The sequence below is a fragment of the Aphelocoma coerulescens genome, chromosome 3 (genome assembly GCF_041296385.1).
Source record: "Aphelocoma coerulescens isolate FSJ_1873_10779 chromosome 3, UR_Acoe_1.0, whole genome shotgun sequence".
Lineage (NCBI taxonomy): Eukaryota > Metazoa > Chordata > Aves > Passeriformes > Corvidae > Aphelocoma > Aphelocoma coerulescens.
The window spans coordinates 65,825,513-65,841,931 of record NC_091016.1 but is presented as its reverse complement, the minus strand read 5'-3'; the positions used below and the strand labels follow the sequence as shown (position 1 = coordinate 65,841,931).

The window sequence follows — 16,419 nt, the reverse complement described above, 5'->3', positions numbered from 1 at the left end:
TCAACATTATACACCATAGAAGAAGTCCTCTTAGGGAAAGAGATAATGCACATCCAAAATGTGTGAAATTCATGTTCTTTTGTGGCCTTTTACCTATTCCAAAATTTACCCAATATGGAAAAACAATGAAGTATGTTGACTGGAACTATCCTTTCATACTATGATAGGAATATATTCTCAATGTATTTTATATAAAGAGCTTACCACTGTTTTCCACTTATGCTTTCCATATAGTAACAATTTGCATTTCAATTAAAGTTATAAGTAGCAACAACAGATTAATAGATTTCATCAAAATGCAAGAAAGGACTATATTCTTTCCTCATCAGAATCAGTACAATTTAAACCCTGAATGTCAGTGTGACAAGATTTGACAGAAATTCAAGGAACTTTAAACACAGCTCAAGGACACCTTTCAAACAAAAAAATCCATCCAATTCAAAACTAATTTAAATTCCTCAAAGGAAAATATATGTTATTACCTTTGATAACGTTCGCCTGATATCTTCATGATCCTTCCAAATGGATTTGGTCACAGAGGCGCTGTTAGCACTATCTATGACTTTCATTACTGTTGACTTCAAGCTCTGATATTCCTTCATCAGATCAATAAGAACACAAGACTGCTCCTTTCTGTAATATGAAAAAGCTGTGTTAGTACCACCTGCTGTCATGTTTCTGAAAGATAGAGAACGTGACAAAGCAATTCACCTTATGAAAACCAGGATGCACTACGAAACAGCAATAGGACAGCCAAGGAAATATGAATATTTTGGTTTTACGAATCACTGTAGAGCCACCACAAAACATCTCACTGAAGAGACAGTATGTGAATTGCCATCTCACATGTATCAGATACCAAAGCAACTGACTTCAGGAAAAGAAAGACTGAAACTGGAATTCAAGCATTTCAGTTCCCAAGTTTAGCATCTTTTTGACTGGAAAGCACATTATAATGATTGTGCCACTCACAGTTCATTTTTTAAAAATAAACCTTTTTCTTTAACATGGAGTATTTTTTGGGTAAAAAGAAGCAGAAATAAAGACTAAAGCAATGCATGCTAAGGTCTGTTTATTTTGTCCTCCAATTGTCAGATGCATGCTTTTGGGACTAAAACATTATATTCAACTTACCTCCCTTCTACTGAGAATAAATTAACCTGCTAAAAACAAGCCTAATTTTTTTTCCCACTCTCTCTCCAGGAAAGCTTATTTATGCTCAGGCAATGGACCGAGGAAAAAAACCTATTCAATCCATTCCTGGTGTTTATACTGAAGAGAGAGAAGCAAAACTAATACTTTGGATATGCTTAGTTGTAAAACAGTGTTTTTCAATGAAAGGATTTTGGCAGACATCGCATTGTCAAGAAAGAGGAGTAACTGTTTCAGGAGCTGTCTCTTCCTCTGAATGCTCCAAAGAGCTCTCCAAAATAAGCAGGTTCAGGAGGGTCTAAAGTTGGGTCTATATGAGAGAGAAAACACTAATAGTTCTCCTTAAAGATGATAGTGAGGCAGTTAAGACAAAGAAATGGGTATGATAAAACTTTCTCTAGTTTCTTTAGCTTCTTTCGTTATCAGCATTCATTGATAAAACTGATCATCTGATCATGTATCATACACAATTAGTGTAACTGGTTATACACTAATGATTATTATGAGACTGTTCCCTTGGGCAGACCGAAATACTTAAATCTAAAAATTATTTAGGACCACTAAATATAGAATTGTCAGAAACACAGATCCAATAGAGAATGAAAACATGTGCTAGAAGGAGAATAGGTGCCAGCTAGAGTGACAGTGAAAATGCAGTGGACATTTCTTATCTTTCAGAAGAGTAAACAGTAACATACAATATAGCACGTATGTAATAGAAAGTGTATCTGTCAGTACTGTAGGACCTATCTGTGGCTTTATTAATAGTATAAGTACAACTGGTACAAATATTCTTGTTAACAATGTGTTTTTTTCTTCTATTCAGTATTTAACCTTCAAGCCCTGTTTTTCATTGCAACTAACATAGCAAGAAGATATTACATGTAATAACTGTGTCTCTGTCCCCATCTTCTCCTTTCTTATCTTCAGCTAAAGATCTACTTACTTCTCATGTATAGCTTTCTTGGTATCCTTCCACAGAGATTCTAAGCAATTTATCTCTTTGTCAGTCTCAGGAGCAAGTGTGATATCTTTTTGAGCAATTTGTTTTGCTTTGTCCATGAGCCATTGGAGTTCATGCTGGTGAGAATTCAATTCTTCATCTAACTGGTTAAAGATCCTCAATCTGCAAGTTAAAAGACAGGTTTCAAATTTACCCATCTTCACTTTTTTTTGGTAAGAGAAGGGAGAAAGAAAGAATAAAATTTTTTTTTAGTGTTACTGTGCATAAAATTCTCTTTTTCTAATATTTTGTACAATAAAGCATTATTTGTTTTTTTTTTTTCCTACTAGAACTGGGCTCAGAATGTGATTTTTTTGATACATATACTGCTATACAGTCATATATATATATATATATATATATACCTTCCCCTCAGTCACCTAGAAATCCACTCAGATATTTAGATTAATAGTTTATTACAGTAAGTGTTTTTAATTCCATCATCCCATGTACAATCTTCAGTTTGTACATATCCCAAAATAGGATTGAGATAGTTATGTTAGATGGGACTTCTAATAGCTTTTTGGATCTTAAGATTCATTTGGACAAAATATATTTTTGAGACATCGACTTTCATGACTGTTCTTTCAATACAGAAGATTAGCAGGACTTAAGTGATTTGTGCATCCAAATAGTTCACTTACTTAGACAATTTTATTAAGTAGATACATATGCTTGGCAAAAAATAAAGTACCCAGGTAGAAAACACACACATGCCTCCAATGAACCATGAAAGGTCTAGAGATTGCAATCAAGTGTAGAGGTGCCATTGTTTTTACCTTTGCTGGAGGGCTTGTAGTGTTGTCTCCTTCAGGCCCTCTTTGTCAGCCTTTTCCTCAGTATCTTCAATGCTCTTCAGTAACTGTTCTTTATGCTCCATGAAAGATCTTTGCAAGGCTCCAAGAGCTTCTGCCTCACTTTGCTTGGTTCCCAACAGGTTTTGAACTGCCTCCAGGTCCACACCCAGGTTATCCACCATAGCCCTGCAGGAGGTCCTCTGCCCAGAAATGCTGTGTTTCAGATGATATTGAGCCTTAGTAAGGGAACCATCCAAACTGAAAGCATCGGATTCCAGCTTGTTAAGATCCTTAATAACACCACTCAGTTCCTTCTCCAGTAATTCAGATTTAGCTTTATCCATATTTCCTGTTTTCTCCACTGTCTGCCTCAGCTGGTGGAGCACTCCTGATGCAGCACTGTGGAGCTCCAGGAATACTTGCAACTGCTCCAAGGCGTCCTGTCTTTGGCTAGTTATTTGACTTGCCTCCTGGAAGATCTGAAAGCAATCTTCGGTCTTTCCCTGCAACGTCTGCTGGTCCTCTGGGCTGCTGAAAGAACCCAATTTCTCTACATGTTCCTTCAGACTTTGTAACTCCTGTTTCTTACTTTCAACTTCCATTGAGTGGTTCTATGGGAAAGAAAGAAAATAGAGCTGAGTTTCTTCTTCAAATCAAGAGCTCAAGAAATATTTTAGCACTGAACTTACGAGTGAAACAAGTACTGCTGAGGGGTTTTCAGTAGGAATAGTTCAGTGTTACAATTTTACTTTATACTTGTAAAATAACAGAAGACTGTATGTGACTGCAACAGCATATTGGTTTTCAAACAAATAAATTACTTGCTAGTTCTAGATGAACATTTAGCCAAATGTACTATACAATTTCTCCATCTTTAATATTTACATCCAAAAGTTTACCTTATTGTGAGATGCAGCTATTTGTTGATCAGCTGTGTTTATCTCTGAAGTGGCTTGTAGTTCAGCAAGAAATTGCTTAATCCAGTCTGAGAACCTGAGCAGGAGCTCATCAAACTGCCCATGCTCAGCAACAAGTGACTGAAGGAAGTTGATCCTATAGAATGAAAGCACTTGATGCAATTTAATCACTTCCCATAACCAAACCCTGGTTGGTCAGCATTAAAAATCATGCCAGATGCAAGGAAATTAGGAAATACTACTTTATTTTGCCATATTAATTTCTTAATTCTGGGGGATAACATAACATTTGAAAGCACCTTTGGATCTTTCCTGTTTCCACTCTTTTATTTATATCAGCTGTTAGAGGTGCCCCAAACAACCAAGGTATGTTCTTCAAATTTTCTTTCTGGGTGTAATCCCAGCAAAGAGAATGTTATTGATGGAAGCTAAACTTTAATTTTCAGTCACAGCAGTTCTGTTTGCCCTATCATCTGAAACACTGAATTAAGGTGAGAGTCTCATGAATTTAGGCAGGGAGTGAGGAATTTAATGCTCAACTTCCCCTCAAGTAAGCAAGGGTAAAGTCTGATCAGAGGAACACAATTCAAAGGGAGAATGTGCCCAGAGCAGTACTCAGCAGAACTAAGTACCTAAGGACCAAGTCTAAACCTGACCTTAAAAAAGACCTTGTCATTTACCTTTCCATTTCCCTTAGAAATTTATATACCTAATTTTCAACATGTATAAGATCATTATATAGTAAAACAATCGTATTGATAAAGCACCTAGATGATTATGTCATTGATCAGGATCTATGATTCAAGCTACGTTACAAATAGTAAAATACGTGTGTTCACCATGGAAAGAATCGAAATCTAAATGTATGATAACACACAGTTTGAAATAAAGGTGACAGTTTTTCTGAGCTTTACATGAGCCAGCAGCCTAAAAATTGAGCATTTATAGTATTTATGGCAAATTAGAATTTCAAAGGGATTTTAAAAACACAATAGTGTGGCTTTGCACAAGGTAAAGCATATAACTGAAAAAAACGAGCAGATTATTAGAGATTTCAGAATTTACTTGGGAGATTGTAACTGAGGAAATGCAACATTGCCTTCATTTCCTGCCCCACACTCCTTGAAACAGATTCTTCTACCAAAAAAAATTGGGGAAAAGACAGCATCATAAATGTGTGGGATTCTCCTCCCCCCATTCCTGGGAGTTCAGGGATTGGTACTGATTTTAAACCTTTGTTTTCCTAATGGTAATACTGTAAAAAATATGTTTTGGGATTGGGCTTCCTTATCTGGATATTGGTTACTTTAACATGTAAAAAACACTCTGAAGCACAAACCTTTGATCAACAATTTGTGGTAAAGCTTTCCACCTCTCATCCAGCTCTTCAAATTTTTCTTTTATTGTTTTCACACACTGCTTTGAAGCTGTTGGAAATAGTGACTCATTTAACTGTGAAAGGCTCTGATAGACTGAAGCATGGGACTCAATATCAGCTCGCAAATCCTGGGATAACGAAAGAATGTAAAATAGATTAAGCATTGCACCATATTATGCAAAATAACAAAAACTAATAAAAAAAACAGCTACGGATTTCCAGTACGGCACTTCAAGACAAGTGAGTGAGCAGTCAAATCCTTGGAGGAAATGAGGCCTATTAGGACAAGCAGGTACTCAACAACTCTCAAACAGCTAAATCTGCAACATAAGATCAGTAGGGATTCATCAAAGTTGGGGTTTTTGTCTCCTTTAGGACAAAGTGTGACCTTTCCATACAGTGCTACTGTATGATGGCAGTGGCTAAGATGAAGACCACATTTTGCAACATATTTCATGTGCAGCAAGAGAATTGTGAGGAAATGTTGCAAACTGGCCCAAACAAAGCAAAACAAAAATAAAAAAAAACCGAACAAAAACCCTCAATAACAACCAACCAACAAAAAAACCTAATCTCCAAACAAAAAGGCACTCAACAACAACAAAAACCCCCAAATAATTTTCCTTTTCTTCAGTAATATTTAAAACTGACAACTTGGCTTCAAGGCAAGTATAAAAGACATTACATTTGGCCAACTGCTTCATATTCATCTAAAAACAAATGGCAAAAGTTCCAAGGGAAGGCATCATTTAGAACAGGATGAAAGTCTGGCATTTGAAAAAAAATCAGAAAGCAGACTTCTATTATGATTTCAAAACTTTTGAGCATTTTTTCATCTGAGAACCTTTCCTCACATGCAAAACAAAGAAAAGAAATATTGCTGAATAAGGGAATTTCTCTAGAGAAAGGATCTTCTAACAAGATGTCCTTCTATGTCCTTCCTTGGCAGAAAATAGGATATACCAAGGCACCTTTTTCTTTTTCCTTGAGATGGTGTATTATAGTTAAAAGTGAGAGTAAAGTAATTGAGAAATAGCAAGTGATAATGTAATACTTCCTAGGAGATTTCCAAAGCCCAGAATCAATTGAGTTGTCAGACTATAGCTAAGCAATTCCTTCCTTTAAAAGACACAGAAATACACCAGGAAATGTAGGGGCACAATATTTCAGTTGAAACCTACCTGCAGTGCCTGCAGTTCACCTTCCAGCTTAACTCTATCAGCAGAAACATACTGCTCTGAAGGCCTGGCTGTAGCTTCACACCCCTCCAACCAGGCCAGGAAGGCAGACAGCTCCTTCTCCTGTCTAACAAAATCACAACCTAGAGTTACCAAGTCATCCTCTCAGTCTCACACATGGAGCACAGGAAGGTCTCTGTGTCGATCACAACAGCTGGGAGAGTTTACTCACTTCTGCCACTGAGCCAGAAGAGTCTCTAATAAGCTCTGTTTCTCCTTAGCACTTTCCAGCACTTTTTCATATTTCTGCTGTAATGCTGTGACCTCCTGAGCAGCTTTTTCTTTGTTGGCCACCTTTCGGACACCGGCTGAGAGCGAGGCCAGAGCGTTGCTCAGTTTTTCCACAGTATGACAAAGGTCCTAGTGAACACGTAAAGAAACGGAAGTCACATACATGAACAATAGAGTTATGGTAACAGTGGTGGGAAAAATTCTGTAGTTCTACTCATAAGTTTGAAGCAATGCTACATCCATCAGATCATGAAGTCACTTCATAGCTTAGATTTTGCTCAGGTCCACCCTAGGTACACGTGTTCCAAGCATATCAATGAATTAGCTTGTAGTGGCAAAAGACTTTCCTAGGAACAGTGCTAAAGAAAAAAACTCCGCAACAAAGGAGTCAGATCTTCTGAATGGGCATGCAACACTGCATCATGAATGCAGGGCAAAGCTCCAAATTAAGGAAAAAGCTCGAGATTCCCTAACATCTGTCTAAGAGTTGCTCTAATTTATATAGAGTAAACTCAAAACCTCACTCCAACAGGTAAGGACTACCAGACTTGCAGCCAATGGCATGACACGAGAGTAGGGAAATGTTAACTTCATTTTCCAGTGTTGCTGTTTCTAGAAAGCTGGAAAACTTGTCCATATGAAAATGATTGAAATGTAGTGCAGTGAGTTAGAAAAGCACAAAATGAAACAGATTTAAGATCACGAAAGTCCCAACTCACAGGTGTGCAATAGTAACAACAATAGTAATGGCTATAATTACAAGAAATCATATATAGGAGGAAATACAAATTATACAGGAACAAGCTGCTAATAACTTCAGATCAAGGTATTTAATCATCATGATCCCCAAAGAGAACAAGACCTTTTAATAGCATACTTAGCTGTTATATAATGTTTAAAAGCCAATAAAAATGGTGATTACAAGTGCTGTCTGAATAAATTCCCCATATGCAAAACATTTTTTCTCAACTAAGTATCAAGCTTTTTTTGAAGGTCCCCCTTGAAAAAAGCCTTTGCAAGCAGTTACCTCTAAGTTCAGAAGACATTATATGCATTTTACTGCAAGAACAATATGACTAAAATTTTTTGTAGTATTTTCTTAGAAAGAAAGGCTATGATTATTGTTGAAAAAACATATCAGAACTTACAAACAGAAATACTACTCCAAACTCCCTGAGATGGGATTATTTGTAGTTTGAATATCAATCCAGTATTTTTTTTCCTTTTGTAGGGGACTGAACCACATATCCAAATACCCATGGACTTCTAGCATCACAGGAAAAAGTTTGTAAGTTGAAACTCTGTCCAGTCTTTTCACTGCTCAAGAAAAACTACTTCCAAGCATATATTTTCTTTAATCATATGGTTTTCATGAAAACCTTAGAGGAAAAATATCTAGCAGACTTGTTTCTTATCTTCTGTTTTTCATAATGTTTTAGATGCATAAAGTTAAAACCAATAACCTGAAGGGTTAAATGGTACTTTTAGGCTTTCTTTCCCCCTAGACTGGGGAAGAAACTTTCCAAGCCTGTCTGAAATGGTGACAAGAAATAGTTGAGGAAGTACTTAAGCCTTCTCGGTGGCTGCCCACCCAGAGCTTGCCTCCTTCTTGTCCTGAGTTGTGTGGCATCAGGCAGCCCCTGCTCTGGGGGTTACTGGCATTTGTGTAAGGTGGTCAGTGTGGTACTGTGTCCCTGGACTCAGTGCTAGGAATAACTGGCCACATGCTCACCATGCAATCCTGAAGGGCTGCGTATGTTGCTGCTCCCGAAGAGCACGACGTGAGAGGCTCAGCTAGCTTAGCTTCAAATTCAGACACTGACTGCTGCACCTATGAAAAAAAGGCAAACCAGAAGCTAAAACCAGCAGGAATTACATAAATGATTCTTTAAATAACATCTTTTAAATGTTTGCTGCTAAGAGAACTTTATATCCTAAGCCTCTGTAGTGCTGAGTGCCTTTTGAAGTTAAAAGATGCTAACAGTGCTCAGTTCCTCCTGGCTGGGGCAATAATAATATTTAAATTATTTTACTTACAACCTTCTATGAATCAAAGATTGAAGTTAAAGTGTTTGTCACAAGAATGGATGTGGTTCAAAAGTACAATATCCAGGACAATCAGTTAGGTTTTCTAGAAGACAACATAGTTTTTTGAGTGTGTATATTTTACTGTCTTTCCGAAGCTGCCTTTTAGGCAATTCAAAGCACAGATTTATGTATCTAGGTCCTGCAATTACCTTACAAATCTCCTTATTTATTTCAGTCCATCCTATTATGATATGCATTTTATATTCAAGTTTGGAAAAATATAGAGTAATTCTATAAATTGCTGCAAGCAATCCATTAGATTCTGCATAGTCTACCTGCTTAAGACTTTCTTCGTATTTCTGCTGTGCTGATGCATTCCCTGTGATTGTTCCTTCCAGTCTCTGTGCATGATCTCTTAGCTCTTCCCAATACCTTTTGACCTGAGTCAGTTTGGCTTTAATATGTGCACGTTCTCCAGAGGTAACAAACTGGGAAAAAGACTTGGCTTCCTCTTCTAGATTTGAGATTCCAGTTATTTTACCATCTATCTCTTTATTAATAACCTAAAATGTAAAGTAATAGTAAAAAGATTCACAATAAGTTTTAAACTATTAGAACAGTATTTTCCAAATGCTTTTTTTACCTCAGCTACAAAAATCCTTCATCAAAAAATTACATAAGAGGAGAGTTCATTGACCACTTGAAATAAGTAGTACTAAAGTCTTTAATATGATCTGTAAATACCCTTTTTCTTCTTGAAACTAACACTGGCAAAGGTTTAAAATACAGACTGCTCTAGAACCAGTGTGCATGAAGAGCAATTAGAATTGGCTGAGGTGCATATTTTCATAAGCAGACACGATGGTTCATGTTTTATTAGCATCTATTCACAGGAAAGTCGTACACAATTCTCTTTAAGATTCAAAATAAACAGAAGATGAAAAAACATGACTGTGTAACTGAAAAAAGTGTTGTTAAGGAGCTGAACCCTAACAGTTGGTTACTAATGTTTAATAGGGTTTCAAGGACTTAGAAAATAAAACATGCCACGATTTGAAAAACAGTAGAAATGGATTCCATTTTCTAATTTAAAATACTACAGCACAATAAAGGATAAATTTAACTAGACTGTAAGGGAGGGTGAGTGTGCCCTTAGGCAGAAGATTAAATAAAGAACCACATTACAGTATAAATAGGAAACCATGAAACAAGGGTGATAATGGTTTTTGGCACTTTTCATTTGTCTTGTACCTCAGTTACCAAACGCTTGAAGACAAACTTGCACTGGCTTTACATTTCAGCAGCTGCATGACAGCAATTGTCTCCTATTATTTTGCACTTGTCTTATTACAAATTAGAGGCAAACCTGGCAGCTACATCATCCAAGAAAGAAACTTACAGTGTTTTGTGTTCAGTGGCTATTTATTCAGTTGGCACCAATGAACTTGGAAATAAGCTTTTTTTCACAATAGTTTTTTTTTTTTATTTTAAATGACTGCTGATGTATCATGTCCATAGAATTTTCAAAAGCAATGGAAAACACCCACTGGGAGAGATTTGAAAGATCCAAGTGAGATCTTTAAAACTGAAATAGGCAATAGAATTCTCATATATAAAAATGTTAAGATGTGTATGTATAAGAAAGCAACCAATAACTTTCTTGCAAAAGCACTCTCAAAGCATAGGTTGTGCACAACGTCTGCTATAATTGTGATAAAAAATATGGTCTCTTTCTTGCCATTATAAAGCTCAGGACTGGCTTACTGCAACATTCAGTCAAAAATTAGCAGGGTGACTGTCAGAAAAAAATGTGGTGCTATAAGAATTTATAGTTTCTCTTTATGCAATATATTCTGAATTAATTTGGATTATAAAATATCTTTTTTTTTTTTTTGCATGAGAACATGTTGCTGGGGAAAAATACTGGATTTGCAGCCCTGAAGCCAAAATTATCTAACAATGCAGCAGATACAAATGAGGCAGTGCTTTCTCACTCCTACGCTATTCTGTTAAATTCACTCAGTTACATAAAAGAAGGTGGATAATTGAGGCTTTCAAACTCTCACAGAGTCTGCCACCAATGGTAACTACTTGTGATAACTGTCATTTTGTTCCACCAGGAATTTCAGAGAAATGTGTAGGTGAAAATCTGGCTCTGCTGAAGTCACTGGGGCTTTGCAATCAACGTCACCAAAAGTAGAAAATTACCAGTACCATGTAGGATAGTTACATTCAGCTGACCCAAGGCTTTTAATCTGGTCAGCCAAAGGTTATCAGGGAGCACACTGTTTTTCAGTAATTTGCCCTATGTTGAAATATTCCTTACTAAAGTGGTGTCCTAGAAATTATGAACTAAGTATGCTGATTAGTGTTGTGACACACTCATTGGGAAACTTAAGACAAAACATAAAAAATTCTTCAAAATCAGGCACAAAGCAATGCTGCTGAAGTAGACCTCTAGCTATATCCATGCACTGCAGGTGAGATGACTCATTTCACATATCACAGCTCATAAAGCTTATTAGTTCACAATGATGTACCCTGTGCCTCATGTGGAGGATTTTCTCTGTTTTATGTCTGTTCACTCAGGTGTTCACAAATATCAGCTACTGACCATGGTGTTTAAACGTGTAAGAATTATGATGGAGTTTTCAGAAACTTTCAATGCAGTGTAAAAATCACTGCTTATCTGCTTCTATAGTAAGGAACAACTTTTCTGGGAACTTGGTTGGAATAGGCTAGTAGGGCTTAAGAAGGCTCCATTTAGACAGACAAGAACTGACACGCTATAATGCAATCTTAGCATCACTTTATGCACTCATTTTCTGTCTTAAACATTGAAATCCTGTCCACTAATTATTTAAAAGCAAGACAACACGATAATATATGCCAGTGGAATAAGTGCATACATATTATTTCATAAGGAAACTGTTTTTGAATTGCTGTGGTGATGAAGCAAGAATTCAAACATTGTTTTGCTCTTCAGTGATGAAGTCAAAAGAGATTTATTTATTTTGTCTTAGTAAAGTTGTGAACAAATTACGAACAGGAAAATCTGTTGATAAACTGTTTCTGTCACATGAAACAAGTGCTTTATGGGATCCTTTGGAAATAGTGTCAAACTGGTCTGCAAGCAGCTGCACACCTGTGCACCTTCTGAAGAACAAGTAGGTCCCAGAAAAAATAAAATGGCAATGTGCACTGCCTACTAAAAAATTCTGCACCCTTAGAAACATGCCATACCAGAGAAGGTACACTTTCATTTGTGGAAGGATACAAAGTCAGCCCTTGAAACGCAATGCTTGGAGACAATATGCACCTCAGTCAGCAATTCGAAACTAAACCACTGTGCACCTACAGGAATGTACACAGAACTTAAGACAGTGCAAATACAGTAACAGTAAATGTTATGTAGGTTTTCAAGCTACCAAGAGCAACATTTTCTTTATTAATTCAGCATAAAAGATACATAAATCAAGTTATAACTTTAGCTTGCAAGATTAAAATCAAGTTCTATAGCCACTAGCTGATGTATGTTTTTTAAAAAACCCAAACTTGTATTTATGTAGCTATTTTGTACACCAGTTGAGATTACTTGAAAAATAAGACCGGTATAAATTATGTTTTTAACCATACACACAAAGATTTCACATATGTAAACTAAACACTAAAAGAGAAGGCAGCCTGTAAGAATTTTTCTTTAGTTTATGTAAGACCTTACTGCTTGGTATATTCATGTATAAAATGTGCCATTATTTCATTGTGGTAGTTTTAAACATGTAAAATATCTCTTCTCCCATTTGGCCTCTAGCAAAGTAACAGATAAATGGGCTTTTAACACTCAACATAACAAGAACTAATCACCTTGATTTGGCTGATCTGTATGTCCAAAGGAGATGATGATGTTTCCAAAGTTTCCAGTTCTTTTTCTTGTTCAGCTATCCAGATGGACAGAGCTTCAAAATTATTGCCAAAATGATCCCACTTGTTTTTCACCATTTCCATGCTTTTAATACTAAAATTAACCAAATCAATTAGAGAGAATAAACAGTTTAATATAATGAAGCTGGTCATATTCTTGCTAAAAATAAAAAATGGAATTCATTCAGTCTAAAGAAGGGTCATTTTAAAAAGCCCTCATTTTAGAGGACCAGATTCGGCATTAAATTGCATGGTTCTCTCTTAGGCCATGCACCAGAAGTCAAATAATTGCATTAGCCATAGTGGGGCACTGAGAGGTAAAAGTACAGCTTCATTCCTCAGCTGCACAAGAATCTCATCATAGCACAAAGAGAAAGGAAAAAGAACATCAACAGGATGAAATTTCTATGAAATAATATGAAATTATTATTATATCAGAAATCTAAAAATTTAGATAACTGAGTGCATAGGTGTTCATAATTTAGTCCCTAGACCAGAATGATTAAAACCAGTGAAATGTGGACATACACATAGTCACCAATGCTTGACTGCTTTATTGATCTTGCTTTTCTGTAACAGCAATCTCACCATCTTACAGGAAGTTTGTGTTTGCTGTGGCAATGATTTCATATCAAGCCAAAGAATCAACAACAAATGTGACTCAACTCTCTCAGAGTTAATAGTTTTATATTCTTTGAAACATACATTATAGGTATGTTAAACAGAGACAGATTATGACTGATTCTTCTATGTCAAGGACTGCAAACAAAGCACCTTTTTTTTGTCACAAGTAAGAAGTCTAAGGCCATTATACAGGGCCTAACAGCATTAACTTCCAGTGTACAAGTTTCTGCTCCTTTCAAGTAATTGAAACCAGTGCTAATGTAGGCCCTGCACACAGCTTGCAAAACACACATTTTCTATTTCACTGAAAATATTAAAGTTTCGTCATAAAAGTTTGAATATTACAAAATTTCAAAATACATTTTCCTTCTAAATATAGCCTAAAAACCATTCCATGGTAAAAAGTTTTAAACTTTTTCCCCCCCTCATTAAAGCTAGAGGAAGCTTTAAGAAAGATGTAGCCTAAAAATGTAAAAATTGGCCTTTTTATTTTTTCTTATTTATTTTAAAAATTAAAAAAAAAAAAAGGAATGTCAACAGCCATTTACTGATAAGAGTGCATGAAAATTCAAGTTATTTTTAGGAAAACAATGTGCAAAAATATTTCACTCAAGTCCAGCCCTTGAAAATACAGCTGGAAATCAGAATCAAAGGACCAAATCAGTGGCACGACTGCTGTTGTATGCCTTCGTTGTAGTTTTAAGAAAGCCACAGATTGTAAAGAATATAATCCCAAACAAACTGCACAGCTCTGCATGATCTCCTTGGAAAACAGATGGGCTAAGTTCTTACAGTAGATGACTGTGGAGAGCTGCTCACACTTTCCTTTTCCTGTTCATCAGGATACTTATGTACCTTATGAGTTTGGAATACCTTCACTTTAAATTACTCAGCCAAGATTTTTATTGATGATGCAAGTTAAAATAGAACCCTTACACACTTACTATGTGTTCTGTAGATATACTATAGAGAGTTGTATGTATTTGCATCTTTTACAGAAGGTATTTAGCTTTTTATTATGTGTCACACTACCATAGACATTCTGTATAATCCATACATTCAACTAAAACTATTTCATGCCTACATTAAAAGGCTATATCAATGATGACTTCCATTTAAAAATAGATGACTTTATTTAAAAAGTGAATATTCATTGCTGGATGGGTAAATTTCTTGGACTGAAAAATCACATTAGTTTTCTCTCTAATACTGGAGAAAATGATGTGTAAGAGATGGTAGAATTTAATTGCAAATCACTCTAACACTTTATATTGGAGAAAGCATTATATAAAAGGTTAGATCACTGTTTGCTGCACAGGCTAGTTATTCTGGTTTATAGCTGTTCTTTCATATCAGGAAGAAAATGGCACTAAGTTAAAATCAGATTAGCATGACAGTGGTCATTACAGGGGAAAAAACCCCCAATTATTTGGGCATTGCCCTTTGGTCATATTCTCTATGACTTGTGTATCAGATCTAGAGTATGCAAAAATACTGATTTCATACATACATACAAATGTATGTATATAGGGATATTGTGAGAATAGCAACATTCTGAATTTGAGTAACAAGTTCAATAACTGAATTACTCATTTGAGAGAAGGGATGAAATTTTTAGAAATACAAAAAGCTAAAAATATTTATCAAGCTTTCCTTGGAGTTTGAACCTTTCATTTTTAAAAAAAATCTGGAAAATTATGCCTTTGTTTTTTTTTTGCAGCAGAAGCAGCTTTTGATATTGCCCATGAAATACCATCTGGGCATTCACCTAACATGAAGGCACTTCTTGACACTCCTATAGAGAAAGTGGAATACTGAAAACTGAGGCAAATGTGGTAAATGTGCTGTTCTAATACTTGAACTGAGATTTTTCTTTCCAAAAGAGTCCAGTACATCAAGAATGAGCTCAATTACCCCTTCTTCACAAGACCAGGGCTTAAAGATATGTGACAGGTTAAATATAACTAACTTTTATGAACTACATAGTATTAAAAGAAATACTACAAAGTATTAAAAGAAAATATTTTGTTTGTTTGCACACACTCTTTTGACATATTTGGTACCATAACTTGGTTACTATGCCAGAGCAAGCAGTAAATGACAGAACTGATGAGACAACACAAAATGCTGACAAGGTATGCTAGAAATTTGATACAATTTTATAGTGAAGAATAAATATTAGGACTTGTTAAGAACATACTCTTCTTCAAGAGTAACTTCCACTTTTTTCACTTGTTCTTGGATTGATTTTGCCTGATGCTGAAGGGACTGCTTGTTCTTTGAACCAAGCTGTATCTCAGAGGAATTCTTCACCAAATTCTCAGCCTGTACTGCCATTGCTTCAGTTTGTTTAGAAAGTTCCTGTAAGGATGCAAGATGTATTAATACAGCTATAAAGAGTTTCATATAGTTACACAGAAAGTATTTTTCCTCAGTGTTTGTGGTTGGAAAAAATTACCTGTGTCCTACATGTAATTTGAATGTGTAAATACATAAACACAATCTCTGAAGACAGTAAATTTTGTATGCCATTTAAGAAAAGTTCATTTGAGCAAACTAGGTTGAATTAAATTTATCAAGGGAAGCTGTATGTGCAAAAGATTTTAAGTCAAAAAATCAAAGTTTCTTCTATACCTCTTCAAGAAATTTATTTTTGCATTGCAGAAATTATATGCATCTTTACTTAATTTTTAAATCTTACCATTTACAAAGTGGATTTTGCAGTATCTCATATTTTGTATTTTCACTTTGATTAGCACCTATTTTCTGTCAGAAGCATTAAACCCCCACACCAGAACAATGGATGTTGAGTATTATCAAGGTAGGTATAATTTATTATTGCCTTCACCAAGGGTTAACAGCAGTGTGTAAACCATGGCACTTAGGAAAAACAAGCACTATAATTACTTCCATAGTAGTAAATAAAATGGGCTGGGATAATTCTGTGTTACTAAGGGCAAATGGCATGTTATGGCTTATGTCCATGGGGTAGAAGTCTCTCTTTTTTCTTCTCAGGGCTAAGAGTGCTATTTGTCACATTCCACACAACCTTGCCAAAGTGCACCCTATTAATGTTGATATGCAAGTGCTCAACACTGGATTACCAGCATAGATGATTATTGAGCATAAA

The 16,419-nt window shown here is 35.7% G+C and overlaps 1 protein-coding gene across 1 annotated transcript in view; it reads right to left on the bottom strand.

Moving 5' to 3' along the window:
- SYNE1 (spectrin repeat containing nuclear envelope protein 1) overlaps window positions 1–16,419 on the bottom strand; it is a 285,161-nt gene that overhangs the window by 168,494 nt on the left and 100,248 nt on the right. Inside the window, exons 30-40 of the mRNA XM_069010651.1 lie at window positions 15,490–15,650; window positions 12,609–12,759; window positions 9,080–9,307; window positions 8,449–8,547; window positions 6,658–6,845; window positions 6,429–6,552; window positions 5,209–5,375; window positions 3,852–4,005; window positions 2,935–3,563; window positions 2,099–2,278; window positions 483–633 (exon numbers count right to left, since the gene is read on the bottom strand). Coding sequence (XP_068866752.1) covers window positions 483–633; window positions 2,099–2,278; window positions 2,935–3,563; window positions 3,852–4,005; window positions 5,209–5,375; window positions 6,429–6,552; window positions 6,658–6,845; window positions 8,449–8,547; window positions 9,080–9,307; window positions 12,609–12,759; window positions 15,490–15,650 — 2,232 coding nt within the window. The remainder of the gene's footprint in view (window positions 1–482; window positions 634–2,098; window positions 2,279–2,934; window positions 3,564–3,851; window positions 4,006–5,208; window positions 5,376–6,428; window positions 6,553–6,657; window positions 6,846–8,448; window positions 8,548–9,079; window positions 9,308–12,608; window positions 12,760–15,489; window positions 15,651–16,419) is intronic.